Raw genomic sequence first — 14057 nt, 5'->3', positions numbered from 1 at the left:
TTGTAAACTATTCTGTAATGCTACTTTGGCAAAATGTCGTTCAAACAAATAAAAATATAACTTAATTGACTTGACTTCAAAAAATTTGACAACACATGGAAAGATTTAGTGCTGGACTTTTTTTATTTGTTGGATATTCATATTAATAAAGGTTTGTCAGTAAGCGTGCAGTTAAACGCATTCTTATGAGGTCATTTATTTCATTTTTTTAAATGTATTTACATTCTTTACAGCAGGATTAGAAAGCTGTGCCATGACTAGCCTTGGATCTGGATTAGTTGATACTAAATACAGACATCGAGCACGAAAGACTTCTGGCTGTTTATTTACTAAAGGCTTGTTGCTACCTTGAGTCCTACGACATGACCCAGATATCATTCTCTGGCTGTGGAGGAGCAACTTGATTCCTGACTGCCAAATAATTTTATGCCTTCAGTTTAATCCCTCAGCCTGTCACATGCTCCTTTAAATTGTGTCCAAACCTTCCTAGGCAGTCAATGTCTGGGAGAAAAAAACTGTTTGTGTGAACAACAATTCAACTGATTTGCGACCAGGTTTAATGGATGATATGATGACATTTGAAACACTGATTCGTATCAGTAACTCCTGGAGCAATTCTCCACGATAATATTTAAGAAGATTGGGGTTGATGAGTGATGTGGACTCAATTCAAGTGTAAATCACCCTAATGTTGTGTTGATCGGCTTGAATACAAAACGTAAAAAAAACACGTCGGATGGCATAAGATGACATTGTTGCTCTGAAGTCGGCCCTAATTCGAAGACTCCTCTGAGGTAAGGTAAAAATAGCATTCTGCCTGGTGTGTGAGGGAGTTCAAAAGCACTCCAGTCAGAAGTCCAAAAAAACTAAAGTAGGCAGGAGAAGAAACTCTGTGGACATACTGACTGGACTGGGTTCATTTTTTTACCAAGCCCTTGGCAGCTACTTGTTCTACTGCGACCAAATGCAAAAAAGAGGTGAAAGCTATTCATGGCTGTGGCCCAGCATTGTTTTTATGTGACTTGCCAGCATCCTTCAAAAGCAAAAAAAGACACTGCCTAAGTTAAGAGAATAAAAAGGAAGTGGGCATAAAAGCAGAAGAATTTATGAATGAGGACAAAAACCTTGAAGAACATGGCAAGATATTTGAAGCTATCTCAGGGAAGTGAGCAGCAAGAAAATGATGTTTGTAATGTACTTTTTCCTCCAAGTGATGATGATGATGATGATGATGATGATGATGCTTATAACGACAAACAACAGTTTGAGAAGATATCCTTTAAGACCACTCACAGTAAAACCAGCAAGGAATCTGAAGAATATACCGAAAAGCTATACTGCAACCCATCCTACCCAGACAGCCTTTTCCACGCTTTGGAGGAAATGAAACAATTGTCTTTTCTCACTGATCTCACCCTAAAAACTCAAAGTAAGGCTCATTTCCATGGTCACTCTGTAGTTCTGGCTGCTGTGAGCTCCGTTGTCCAGCAGATGCTCCAAGAAATAAATGAGAGACAGAGATTTATATGTGTTGGTCCAGAAGTATCAGATTTGGGCATATCTGCAGTGTTGGAGTTTGCCTACACTGGAATCATCAGTAATTTGACCAGAGGATCTTTAACTCAGATTCAGGCTGCTGCTCTTTACCTGGGAGTTCCAAGGGTTTTGAAGCTTTGCAAAGAAGAAGAGGAAAGACAGGAAAAGAATGACTGTGAGATGAAGATAAAGGAGAGAAATAGTGGAATCTCTGCTGAAGAACAGAAGAAGGTCAGCTTGCAGGCCATCAGGCAGCTGTGGGACAAGAGAGTGGGCTGTGATGTGGAGGTGGAGGCTGAAGGAAGAATATTTAATGGTATGGAGAATCAAAAATATTATTATTATTTAGGCAAATTACTATAATATCAACTATGCACTATTATTATGTACGTGCTGTAGTACAATAGTTGGGAAACTGGAAGGTCTGTGGTTGAGAAGCTGGGCTTCTGACTACAAGGTTGTTAAAAGTTCAAAACTCAACACCACCTAACGACCCCTGCAGGGCCCTCGAGAAAGGCCCTTAACCCTCAACTGCTCACATAGTTATAAGTCACTTAAGGGCATCTGTCAAATGCCATCAATTTTCGTTTTGTTTTTTTACAATATTATTCGTTCATTATTTTGACTAACAGAATATGCTTTTTAAATTCAATTTTTGTTAAATTATGTGAATTATGAGAACTTTAATACAGATAATATATTGTAATCGATGCTTATTTGTGCACCTCATTGTAAACTGTACAGAAAATTAAGTTTTTATTTTTTTCCAAGACCAATAAATTTTCTGTTATTGTATTGTATTTACATTGCTGTTGTCATTAACACTTACAGCACACAGGGTTATTCTGAGTGCCAGCAGTGACTATTTCCGAGCAATGTTCAGCAGCGGGATGAAGGAAACCCAACAGGAATCAGTGTCACTGCTATTAATGGGGGCACCTGAACTAGAAGCCCTTCTTCATTGCTGCTACAGTGGACATCTGTTACTTGGATGGGGCTGCATTTTTGAGCTCACCTCCACTGCTCTTCGGTTCCAATTCCAAACAGCTCTCTCGCTCTGCCTCAACTTTCTGCAGCAGGAAATGGATGCTTATAATTGTCTGGATGTTGTTGCATTTGCCAAAGCTTATGAGATGCTCGACTTGCGAGAAATGGCAGAAGACTTTACGCTTAGACATTTTGAGGATGTGGCAGTCACTGAAAAATTTCAGGACCTGCCTGTGGAGAAGCTGAAGGCATATCTACGCAGCAACTGCCTCTGTGTAAAATCAGAGCTGTCCGTGTTCAGAGCTGTCGTATCCTGGATAAATGCCGATACAATGGCTAGGGTGAAAGAAGCCAGGGATTTAATGAGAACTGTCCTGTTTCCTCTAATGACCTTTACGGAATTCAGAGAAGTGAAGGTTATAACGTCGTGGCCACGAGTCAGTGATAGGGATCTTTATGAGTCCCTGTTTGAAGAGTTCTGTACTAATACCTTTCATTCCTATTCAGATTTTAGAATCTACCTGCCTAAAGAGACTCTGGTCCTTGTTGGTGGTGAAAAGATCACTAAAAACCTTGATAAACGCTTACCCTGTGGGGAATTATGGTTCAGCAATGCCTTCCATAACCATGTTGGCTTAATGAAAAGAATCGAATGGAGAAAACTGGGAGACTTACCAGAGAAACCCAGATTCTGTCATAGTGCTAAAGTAATGGGTGGGAAATTATATGTAGTTGGTGGGCGACATTATTATGGGAAGGACGACATGATGAAATGTGCCTATAGGTAAAGTATCAAGACTATACTCAAATTATAGGTAGATTAATTTCTGGTCCATTTATGATATGTACTCTCTTTTACAGGTATGATACGATCCAAAATAATTGGCAAAGGTTGGCTGATATGAATGAGAAAAGGGGCAACTTTGCGCTTTTGGTTGTGGATGGAAAAATGTTAGCCATTGGTGGAAACAAAGATATTGAAGAAAACATTGAAAGTGTAGAGGTCTACTGTCCTATTACAGATTCTTGGAGGTAAGCATGATGTACACTGAAACACTGGAAATTCAGTGAGCAACATGGATAAACCCTTATTGTTATATAAGCTTCAATAGTCTCTAATTAAGCAACATCTTAACCTCATGGAACAAATAAAACCCTCAGTAGATAAGGACATTTTGAGCCAACTAAGATCAGATCATGATCATATATATGCTTCTTAAATATCTTTAAGTTCCAATATTTTTTTATGAAGTAAAATTTAAGGTTATGCTTTTTTCCAGAACATCCAACACATTATGTACCACCAAAACATGTCTTACAAGAAAATTCAATCCCTTCAGCAGATTGTTTTCTGATATTAAAAAACACTTTAGCTATGTGCAGCAATGAAGACGTTCTAATGTGCCAGAATTTTTTATATATTATAAAAACCAGTGAGTACAGTAGACCGGTGTTCCAATCGTTTTATTCAAACTTAATTACATGTAGAACATCTACAGCTAAACATTATTTTTATCTTTGACTCTAAACTGAGACTTCATGTCTGTTTCTTTTGCACTGCCCATGTTGTGTTCATCTCATCTTATATTGTTTGATGATAAACTAGTAGATAGAACCTTATAAAAAACAAGTTTGAGTTTGGAGCAGGAACATTGATTTGAAGGTAAGATATAGTACTAAGACCATTAATTGCACTTAACCTGCATCACATTGTGTTACCAACACTCAAGTTTCTTTCTCCAGCTTTGTTCAACCTCTGGACCAATCCTTAAGTAGTCATGCTGCCAGTGTATGGAATGGAGAGATTTTCATCTCAGGAGGCTTTGACAGCAGATACCAGTGCTTGGAATCTATGTTTCTCTATCACCCAGAGAAAGGCACCACATACCTTAGAGATATGTCCCAGAGTCGAGCCCAACATTGCATGGAGACCTTGAAAGACTGCCTGTATGTAGCTGGTGGAGTCTCTGGTGTAGCTGGGCAGTTATTTGACCAGCTAGCCTGTGAGATCTTTGATCCGGTGAATAATTGCTGGTGTGCCATTATGTCCATGTCTATGCCTCATGTCAGTGCAGCATCTGCAGTGTTGGAAGGAAAGATTTATGTCATTGGTGGTTATTGCCATGAAGATTACAGCGACACAAAAGTGATTCATAGGTATGATCCAGCGATGCAGCACTGGGAGAACTTGTGCGGAACCCCTGGATCTAACACACATATAGCAGCATGTGTACTGGCTGTACCTCACCACCTTAGACAATGATGTTTTTTTTTCTGCTTTATTCAGAATTATATGAGAAATATTTGTAAGAAATTAAGCTCAGTTTAAACAGTTATATAATATTTTAGATCACTGCTCTCCAAACACACTCTAATTAAATATTTTCTAATACATCAGAAACCAGCTTATACAACTCCTAATAATTCAATATGTGAAAACCAATATTCAATATTATTTTCTCCACGCAATAAAATGATATCCAAAAAGGATATGGTCTTCTAGCTGTATCTTTGAAAGGTTGTGAAGAAATATGGTGACTAATTATAGGCCACTTACACAAATACGGCCTGATAAATGTTGAGTTGCGTGACTAAGCTACTTGTTACTGTTCTGTGCTGTGGACTGGTGTGGGATGTTGGCACCTCTTTATACAGAGAATGCACACAGTGAGAACATAATGTTCAATGTAGGCCACTGGACACGCTTTAGCCTTTCAGACTGAAGCTAAATGTATTAGCATATCATGTATATTTATCATATTTTTGAGTATCTTTACATGGATGACCAATCAAATCGTCAGTAACTACTTAATCGTGGTGATGGTTGAAGTTGATCTCAAGGAAATCCTGGAAACACTTGGTGTGAGGTGGAAATACATGAATGGGACATTCAATAATGAATGAATTCAGTGGATCCAGTCTACTTATTGGAATATTTCTTTTGAACAGTGAGAGGAAACCAAAAGATGGCCACAAAAACATTGTCAAATTATTCCCATTAATTTTCCAGTAATATTTCCTTTTTTAACAACATCAGCAAATGTCTTTCTCTGCAGGCCTAATATCTATGAAAGAAAAGAAAAGAAAGAAATGTGATTTCTTACTTGTCACATGTACTTTTTTTTTTTTTTTTTTACAACACTGTCAAACTTCTTCGCATATCCCAGTGATGCTAGGAAGCTGGGGTCATAGCGCAGGGTCAGCCATGATACAGTACATATGTTTCATATATTTTTGCTTATGAATATGTATTCAATTATTCCCAGTTCATTTTATAGCGTTTCTCTCGGGTAGCAGCACAATTCTACATTGAAGTTTCTATCCAATCAGATTTCAGCCATCACATCACATGTTATTGTAAGGCCAGCAAAAATGAACAGTGCAGGCTCTTGGTAGATTTAAATGCATGTATTTTGGAGCTGTTGCTTTAACTAATCAGACTGTGACTCGTTGACTCCGAGGCCCCCTAGAAGGCATAGAATTATTTCAGCATTTTCACGCCTTTTGATTGGATAGTAAGAAAGTTCACTAGCTTGCAAACTGCATTTGTTGGAAACTGCACAAGCTCAAATATATTCATGTGGATTAATAGCTGCTTTTCATTACACAATGGCTGACAGAAGAGAAGAAATTTATTTGGTCGGACAAAACAGTTCAAAACTATTTTTAAACTTTTTCATAAACCATTAATATTTTTGCATTTTCTTTCCCATAGAATTTGTTCTTAATTGCTATTAGTTAAAATCCACAGGAAAACACAAATGCATGAAAATAAATGCTCAAAAACATATGGAAATTTACCAAAACCCCGGGGTCATTTCATGAGGTATGTGGGCCACAGCTGCAGTGAAAAAAACTAGTTTTATTGCATTCATTAGGTTTCTTGCTTTAGTTCTTGCATTCATTCTTGCTGTATGAGATACCTGTTTGTGATGCAGCGCTCTGTTTTACTGTGTTTCTGTATAATATATTTTTTTTTACTTTATGCAATGTTTGTTTTTAAATTTGTAACTTTTTTTTTTTTAATACCAAAAGCTGTTTTGCTAACCATAAGGTTCAGATAAGGAGTGCTAAAAAAAAAATAATAAAAAAAAAAAACAGGTCCTAATTTGTATTTATTGTTCATTTTTCATCTCCAGGCTTCAGAATTTTGAGTTTTTGAATATTGCATGTATTTGCATTTCATAAGTCATTACATAATTCATAATTCACTTAACATATAAAACATTTACACAACAACTAGATCAGGCTATTTTACACCAGTTCCACTGATAGTACTGTCTTATGTTTAAAACCATTAATATTCTTAACATGCATCATCATGGACTAAAAAATATAGTGATTCTTATTTATTTATTTATTTATTTATTATTATTTTTATTTATTTTATAAATACAAGCAAACTTTACAATCAACATCACTAATACAGTATACTGTATGAAACTTCTTTATTCTTCATTGAATCTACACCACTTAATTATTAATATTGATAATAAAGAGAAATGTGTCATAGGATGTGCTTAATTTTTCTAATTCCAATTAAATGTTTTGTTTTGTTTTCAGTAGTATGTCGAAATATCAAATCTCTGGTGTAACAATGCCAAACGAATTCCAACATTAAGAGTCATGTACTTGCTAAGAACAATTAACCACCATATGGACAATGTATTCAGACACATGACTTTTCCAGCCATATGTGGTTCTTCTTCAAACTGTTACCAAAAAGTTGGAGACACACAATTGTACAAGACGTCTTTAGATGCTGTGGCGTTAAACTTTCCCTTCATTTAAACTAGGAGGCCCAAACCTGAACCATCATGACAATTTAGCTGTGCACAAAGCTATGAAGATATGGTTGACATGGGTTAAAGTGGAAGATCTTGAATGGCCTGCTATAGAGCTCTGACCTCAACCCTATTGAACACCTTTAGAATGAATTGGAAGGCTGACTGCACCCCAGACCTCTAACTTTATTAACACCCTTGTGGCTGAATAAAAACACATTTTCACAAGCACACTCCAAAATCTAGTGGAACATCTTTCCAAAAGTATAACAGCAAATGGGGACTGAATGTTAAATGGGATGTGTATAACTGATATGAATTTTATGGTCAGGTGCCAATGAACTTTTGTCCATATAGTATGTCCTAAGCTCATTTTAGTCTCCATTACATAAAACTTACATCGGGAGGCTCCCTGAGGTTTGGGAAGCAGTTCTAGGTGTCTTATTATATTTATAATAGGTGACATCATGAAAAAAGATACCTTTTAACACCACAAATGTCAGTGGGATTAAATATGGCTTTTACATAGCTTTCAGTCTATCTGACCTTCTCAACTGAACAGGTAAATGGAGTAAACAAGCCCGAATGTCTGTGACAGGGCCGGCCATCTTGCCCATATTCTCCCATCTCTTATTTCCAGGGTCATAGCGATGTACCAATCTGGCCTCACTGTAATCTTCCTGAGAATAACCACCCAACACATACAACTTTCCCTCCAGGACAGCTGAGGCTGCTCCAACATGGCACAGCGGAAGAGGCGTAAATGCAGTCCACATATCACTTCTAGGGTCATAGCTTTCACAGGACAACTGATCTGTGTAGAACTCTCGCAGGTTACACACTCCTCCAGCTACGTAGAAGCACTTGGCCAAGCTTTCCATGCAGTGCTGAGCTCGATCATGGGCCATGTCCGAAAGATATGTCGTGCCACGCTCGGGATGGTAGAGAAACATGGACACCAGGCACTGGTACTTTAAATTAAAACCTCCTGAGATAAAAATCTCTCCTTCCCAAACAACAGCTGCATGGCCACTCAGAGGCTGGTCCAGTGAATGTGCCAAGCTAGAACAAAACACAGAAACAAGCTATTATTCACTATTTGGACAAAAGTGTCTCAACACCCAAACCTGTTCCAGCATGACTATGGCCCTGTGCACACAGCCAGCCCCATGAAGATATGATGGGCTGGAGTGAAAGGTCTTGAGTGGCCTGCTATAAATACCTGACCTCAACCCTACTGAACTCCTTTGGGATGAACTGGAACGCTGACTGGACCCTAGGCCTCGTCACCTCACCTATATCAGTACCTGACTTGACTAACAGCCGTGTGGCTAAATTGACAAAATCTCCACAAGCACACTCCAAAATCTAGTGGAACATCACCCCAGTCTAGGTTATTATAACTACAAATCTGAACTAGATGTGGAATGGGATGTTTAAAAAGTACATACGAAACCTTTGTCCATATAGTGTATCAGAAAGGTTGCATCTACACATTTTGCTTCCCATTATTTCATTGGCATGATGAAATATGTTCAATTTAATTTAGTGGTACGTATACTATTCTAGGCAATTCTTCTTATAGTTTCTTACCTCCATGTGTCTGTTTCCACTGAGTATTTTTCAACACTGTCCAAATTAGTGCTGATGTCCTTGTCTCCTCCAATTGCATACAGACTATCCTCTCTCACCACCATAGTAAAGTTACTCCTGTGCTCTTGCATATCTGACAGTCTCTTCCATGAGTTGTTTATAGGGTCATACCTGTGCCAGTGTGTGTATAAGATTTAGAAGAAAAAGAAATTTAACTACAGAATAAAAACAAATACAAAAGAACCTAAAAATCATGTACATGTACAGTGCATTCAGAAAGTATTCAGACCCTCTTCACATTTTATGTTGTCGCCTGATACTACAATCGTTATTTTCTTACTAATCTACACTCAGTACCACATAATGACAAAGTAAAAACAGAATTCTAGTATGAAATTTAAACATTAGATGTTTGATCATGTAACAACACTTATTAGCTCAGATGTCTACCATTTCTCTTGATTGTTGCTGAGATGTTTCTACACTTTGAATGTCACAGCAGAGAGTCACAGCTGACAATTCATATTAGAGCCTTTTGGTCAAATGAGCTGCCTGCAAAGCTCAGAGTCAGGGTTGTTGCAAGACACTAAATTGTTAGGGAAAGCCACAAAACAATTCTGCTGCACTGATAATTCTCCTTGATCACAGTGTCCTCCATAATTCTCAATTGGAAGAAGAAGTGTGTCACAACCCAAACTCTTCCAAGAGCTGGTCTCCTAGCCAAACTGAACATTTGTGAGAGAAGAGCCTGATAAGAGAGGTGACTAAGAACGCTATGGTCACTCTAACTAAGCTATGGAGATCTTGTGTGGAGATGGACAAAGTTCCAGAAGGACAACCATCACTGCAGCACTTTACTGATCTGGTCATTATGGCAGAGTGGCTGAATGGAAGCCTCTCCTCAGTGCAAAACCACTTGGAGTTTGCCAACAAACACCTGAAGGACTCTGACTATGTGGAACAAAAGTCTCTGGTCTAATGAAACCATGATTGAACTGCTTTTAGGGTACTAAGTGTAGATTAATGAGAAAAAAATCTATTTGAACGAAGGATGAAGTTCATCTGAATACTATTTGAATTCAATGTATGAGCAGTTCAACTTGTCATTATAGGAAAACTATAAGACTGATCACTTGTAAAAACCAACTTATTATTTACTATAACTTTTTAAAAAGATTTTTCTTGTGCAAAAATGTGTCACATCCATAAAAATGTTTTACAAAAAGTATAAAGTTGATGAATTTTGAGAAGAATCGATTAATGAAAATAAAGCAATTATGTGCAGGTGAGGACACAGGAAAGTAAACCAAATACAAAACAATTTGAAAGCACTTGTGAAAAATTATTTCTACATGCCAAAAATGGCAAAAAAATATGCGAGAAAAAAAGTATAATGAGAAAATCAGGTGTGACAAAAAATATTTGTGAGAAGTCAATGTGAAAAATTATTCGTTGGTAATTATGAAAAGTGAATACAGTGACAAATCAAGTGGGAAAACTATTTATGAAGAAATTTATGAATACACAAGATTCACAGATTAAATTATCTATCAAGAAATGATTAATTATTATATTAATGCACAGAATATAAGTTTTGGAAGACCTAGATCATACCTGTATGCAGATTTCATTGTGTCTGTCTTAGAATAGTAATGGCAACCTCCTGCTACATACAGTTTCCCATCTAGTATGCTAATTCCATGCCTGAATCTTGCTCTCGATGGCATTTCACCCAACATCCTCCACTCCATATCCTTGACCAATCCTGTACCGCTCCGCATGGAGTTAGCAAACCACAGCTGTTTGCTAGGAAGCCGTTGGCCGTCGTCTGGATTTAACTGATCTCCTCCAACAACAACAAGAACATCTTTGGGGTAACGTATACGATGCTGAACTACTTGGCTGGAGTCTCCAAATCCAAATTCTTTTAGTGCTGTGTGGTATAGATATACATCTTCATTGCCACGACACTCCATTTGCAGGTTAACGGCTCGGACCTCTCGAAACTCTCGGAAGGTCATGAGAGGAAACCGCACTCCTGTCATTACTTCCTGGGCTTGAGAAAGCCTTTGCTCTGGATCTGCCTCAATCCATGCCACCACTGCTCGGAAGACAGACAGCTCCGATGGAACACACAAGGCATCGCGTCTTAGAAGGTTTAAAAGCTTCTCTGCTGGCAATTCCAAGAACATTGGAGTAGCCATAACTTCCTGGAAGTGCATGAGGATGAAGTCTTCAGCTGTTTCAAACAAGTCACCAAGCATGTACGCTTCAGCAAAGGCAGCCACATCCAAGCAGTTGTGGACATCCATTTGCTGTTCCAGGTAGCTAAGGCAGAGCGAGAGTGCTGGTTGGAATTGAAACTGTAGAGCAGCGATGGTGAGCTCAAAAATGCATCCCCAGTCAAGAAACAGATGTCCACTGTAGCAGCAATGAAGAAGTGCTTCAAGTTCAGGTGCCCCTACTAATAGCAGGGACACTGAGGTCTGGTGGGTCTCCTTCATACCACTGCTGAACATTGCATGGAAATAGTCACTGCTGGCACTCAGAATCACCCTGTGTGCTGTAAATGAAAAAAATGAAATAAAGCTCAATGTAATAGTAATATCCCATATGGTATTCTTTAAATGTAACTTAACCAAAAAAAATCCCATTTTAAAAGATTCCAAAATCAATCAAAAGGTCAAAGATCAATCAAAGAAACAAACAAAAGGCCAAGTGATCAGCAAGCAACATGAACAAATTGCAAAACTGGAGGTGAAGATATAACTGAGAATATAAACTAAGAATGCGTATGTATACTTCTCAAAGAGTCAATGATGCCCTTGAAATGAGTCCTTTAAAAAGCTACCTGTAAACACGAGAGCGTTCTCTATGCTGTACATCACGGCGGCCATGTTTGAAATCTGTGTCATTGAGCAGAGTTAGAGTTCAGCTAAGACCTGACAGGAATCACATTCCTGCTTTGTGGTCTTGCCTGAGAAAGATTTTTGATGACTATAACCAAAAATCTGACTCTGCAACCATGTCGCTTTCCAAAAAAAACATGGTGGTGCAACAAGGGTGAATACATATACGTATGTAGACGCACCTTTCAAGTATTTAAAATGTTTCACTGACTTCTTATTTAAAACATGAAATAATGAAAAATGGAATAATGAAATATGCACATCTGCAAAAATAGTGGAACGGCAAGTCCAGAATTATTTGGATTTCTCTATTCGCTAATATGGAAGTCCATAGAGGTCATGCGTTATAATATTTACCTTTCTTGTTTTCTCCTGATCTCAAAATGAGTTTTTTACTCGTTATCACATCGTAATTTTCTCGTAATCTCAATGTAAAAACCCATATTCTCACAACCTAATTGTATTAAAGTACACGTTGGCATTTGAAATCTCTATCATAGTTTTATCATAGTTTTCTATCCTAATTTTCCACAGCAAATATGGACTTTATCTGTAGTTTGATTGAGTCCCTGATCAAAGTAAAAGCAAATGCTATCACCCATGATGCTGCCAAATACACAGGAAAATGAAGTACTGATCAATGTTTGTATGTCGAGATCATGAGAAAATTTACTTTAGATTATTGCGAGAGATTTTGGGAGAAAATGATGTCGTGATCACGAGGAAACAAGCTTTGTTGTCCAGATAATAAAAAGTCTTGATGGTATATGTATAAATTGTTGCCTGTTATGTAAAATGCATTTGATGTACTGAGGTCTTGAGGCTCGTCAAATCGAATGAGTATAATTTGAACGTAGACTATTTAGACTAGAGTCAACACTCTGGCATATCTTTACCATGAAATTTTCTTCCTTGAGCTTCCAGCTCCACATCACAGCCCACCTTCTCTGCCCACAGCTGCCTAATGGACTGAAGGTTAAGCTTTCTGTGTTCTTTGCCATTCATTTTTTTCATTTCCTTCTCTTCATTTTTCTTACTCTCCCCCTCTTCTTCTTTTTTGCAGAGCTCTAGAACCCTTGAAACTCCCAGATGTAAAGCAGCTGCCTGAATCTGCGCTAAGGAGTTATTGTTCAGACCAGCTATCTTTCCAGAGTAGGCAAATTCCAGCACTGCAGATAAGCCCACATAACATACCTCTGGACCCAGATGTAGACATATCTCACTCTCGTTCTTTTCGTTCCTCTGTTGGAGCATCTGTTGGATGCGGGTACTTACAGCAGCCAGGACCACTGAGTGAGCATGAACAACAAATCCATGCTCAACACTTAGGATCAGGTCAGTAAGGACTGAGCAACACCTCAGTTTCTCCATGGCTTTGAAGATTTCAGTTGGGTAAGAATCTTTTGTGAACTTCTTTGTCTCTATCTCGTCATTCCACTTGTTCTCTGTTTCCTGAATCCCTCTCTCGTTCTTATTGACCTTGTTTTCCTTCATCCCCATTCTGCTGTCATTGTACGCCCTAATCCATGTTAGTCTCCTGCTCTCCCTTTCAAACTCTTCCCCTCCTTCATCTATCACTTTTTTCCTTCGCTCCTTCTCTTTTCTCCACCGTTCTTCCCATTCCATAGGCAGGTAGCGCCTTGTAAACTCCATACTTGCTGATGAATTGCAGCCCCACAACGAACGTATACCTGTCTGTATCGTTAGTTTTTCTCTCTGTTTTCGGCAATCTGTTTATACAGTGCCCACATGCCACCATGATCAATTTTTCAAGTAAACAACATTCTAATTTTAGATTCTGCTTCAGTAGATCAGATGTCCTTAGACCTTGGCTTTGCGGTCTTTAGTGGGAGACAGTAGGTGCCAAAAGTCTACTAAAGTCTACAGAAGTCCACTACCAGAAACATTTTTAAGAACACAATTCAGTAAAATTTAATGGGACCATGATCACAAAACAAGTATGCTGACACATTTACTAGCAGGATTTCTCTCTAAAGATGTACTCTTGTGTAACTTCTTTTTTTTCTCTCTTAATGACAGAACTTTGGCTGAGTTTCACACATAATTTGGCCTGTTCAAAATTATGCATGCAATAGCATACGATTAAATAATGGTAGCGTATATTTTATTCACAGTAAAACAAAGAAAACATATCAAATATTTAAAATGAGGAAATGTACCAAAAAGATGGTTGATGGTTTTCAAAAAAGTTGGATTGTTGCAACAAAAGTCTGGAAAAAGTAAGTGT

At 38.0% G+C, this 14057-nt stretch overlaps 2 protein-coding genes across 2 annotated transcripts; one reads left to right on the top strand and one right to left on the bottom strand.

The window, feature by feature from the left end:
• Nucleotides 1-1134: 1134 nt before the first annotated feature.
• LOC124381176 (kelch-like protein 33) lies at nt 1135-5062 on the top strand. The gene is made up of 4 exons (XM_046842592.1): nt 1135-1852; nt 2368-3307; nt 3385-3555; nt 4267-5062. The coding sequence occupies exons 1-4, from the start codon at nt 1135-1137 to the stop codon at nt 4784-4786; spliced, it is 2349 nt and encodes a 782-aa protein (XP_046698548.1). The 3' UTR covers nt 4787-5062.
• Nucleotides 5063-7596: 2534 nt separating this feature from the next.
• On the bottom strand, nt 7597-13555 carry si:ch211-63p21.8 (kelch-like protein 33). Its single transcript, XM_046842711.1, has 4 exons — nt 12706-13555; nt 10515-11463; nt 8901-9071; nt 7597-8369 (listed from the first exon to the last, which is right to left on the bottom strand). The coding sequence occupies exons 1-4, from the start codon at nt 13460-13462 to the stop codon at nt 7829-7831; spliced, it is 2418 nt and encodes an 805-aa protein (XP_046698667.1). The 5' UTR covers nt 13463-13555; the 3' UTR covers nt 7597-7828.
• Nucleotides 13556-14057: the final 502 nt, after the last annotated feature.

This window comes from Silurus meridionalis, chromosome 28 (genome assembly GCF_014805685.1).
Source record: "Silurus meridionalis isolate SWU-2019-XX chromosome 28, ASM1480568v1, whole genome shotgun sequence".
NCBI classification, from domain to species: domain Eukaryota; kingdom Metazoa; phylum Chordata; class Actinopteri; order Siluriformes; family Siluridae; genus Silurus; species Silurus meridionalis.
The sequence above is the reverse complement of the archived record's forward strand: the minus strand, read 5'-3'. Positions and strand labels throughout refer to the sequence as shown.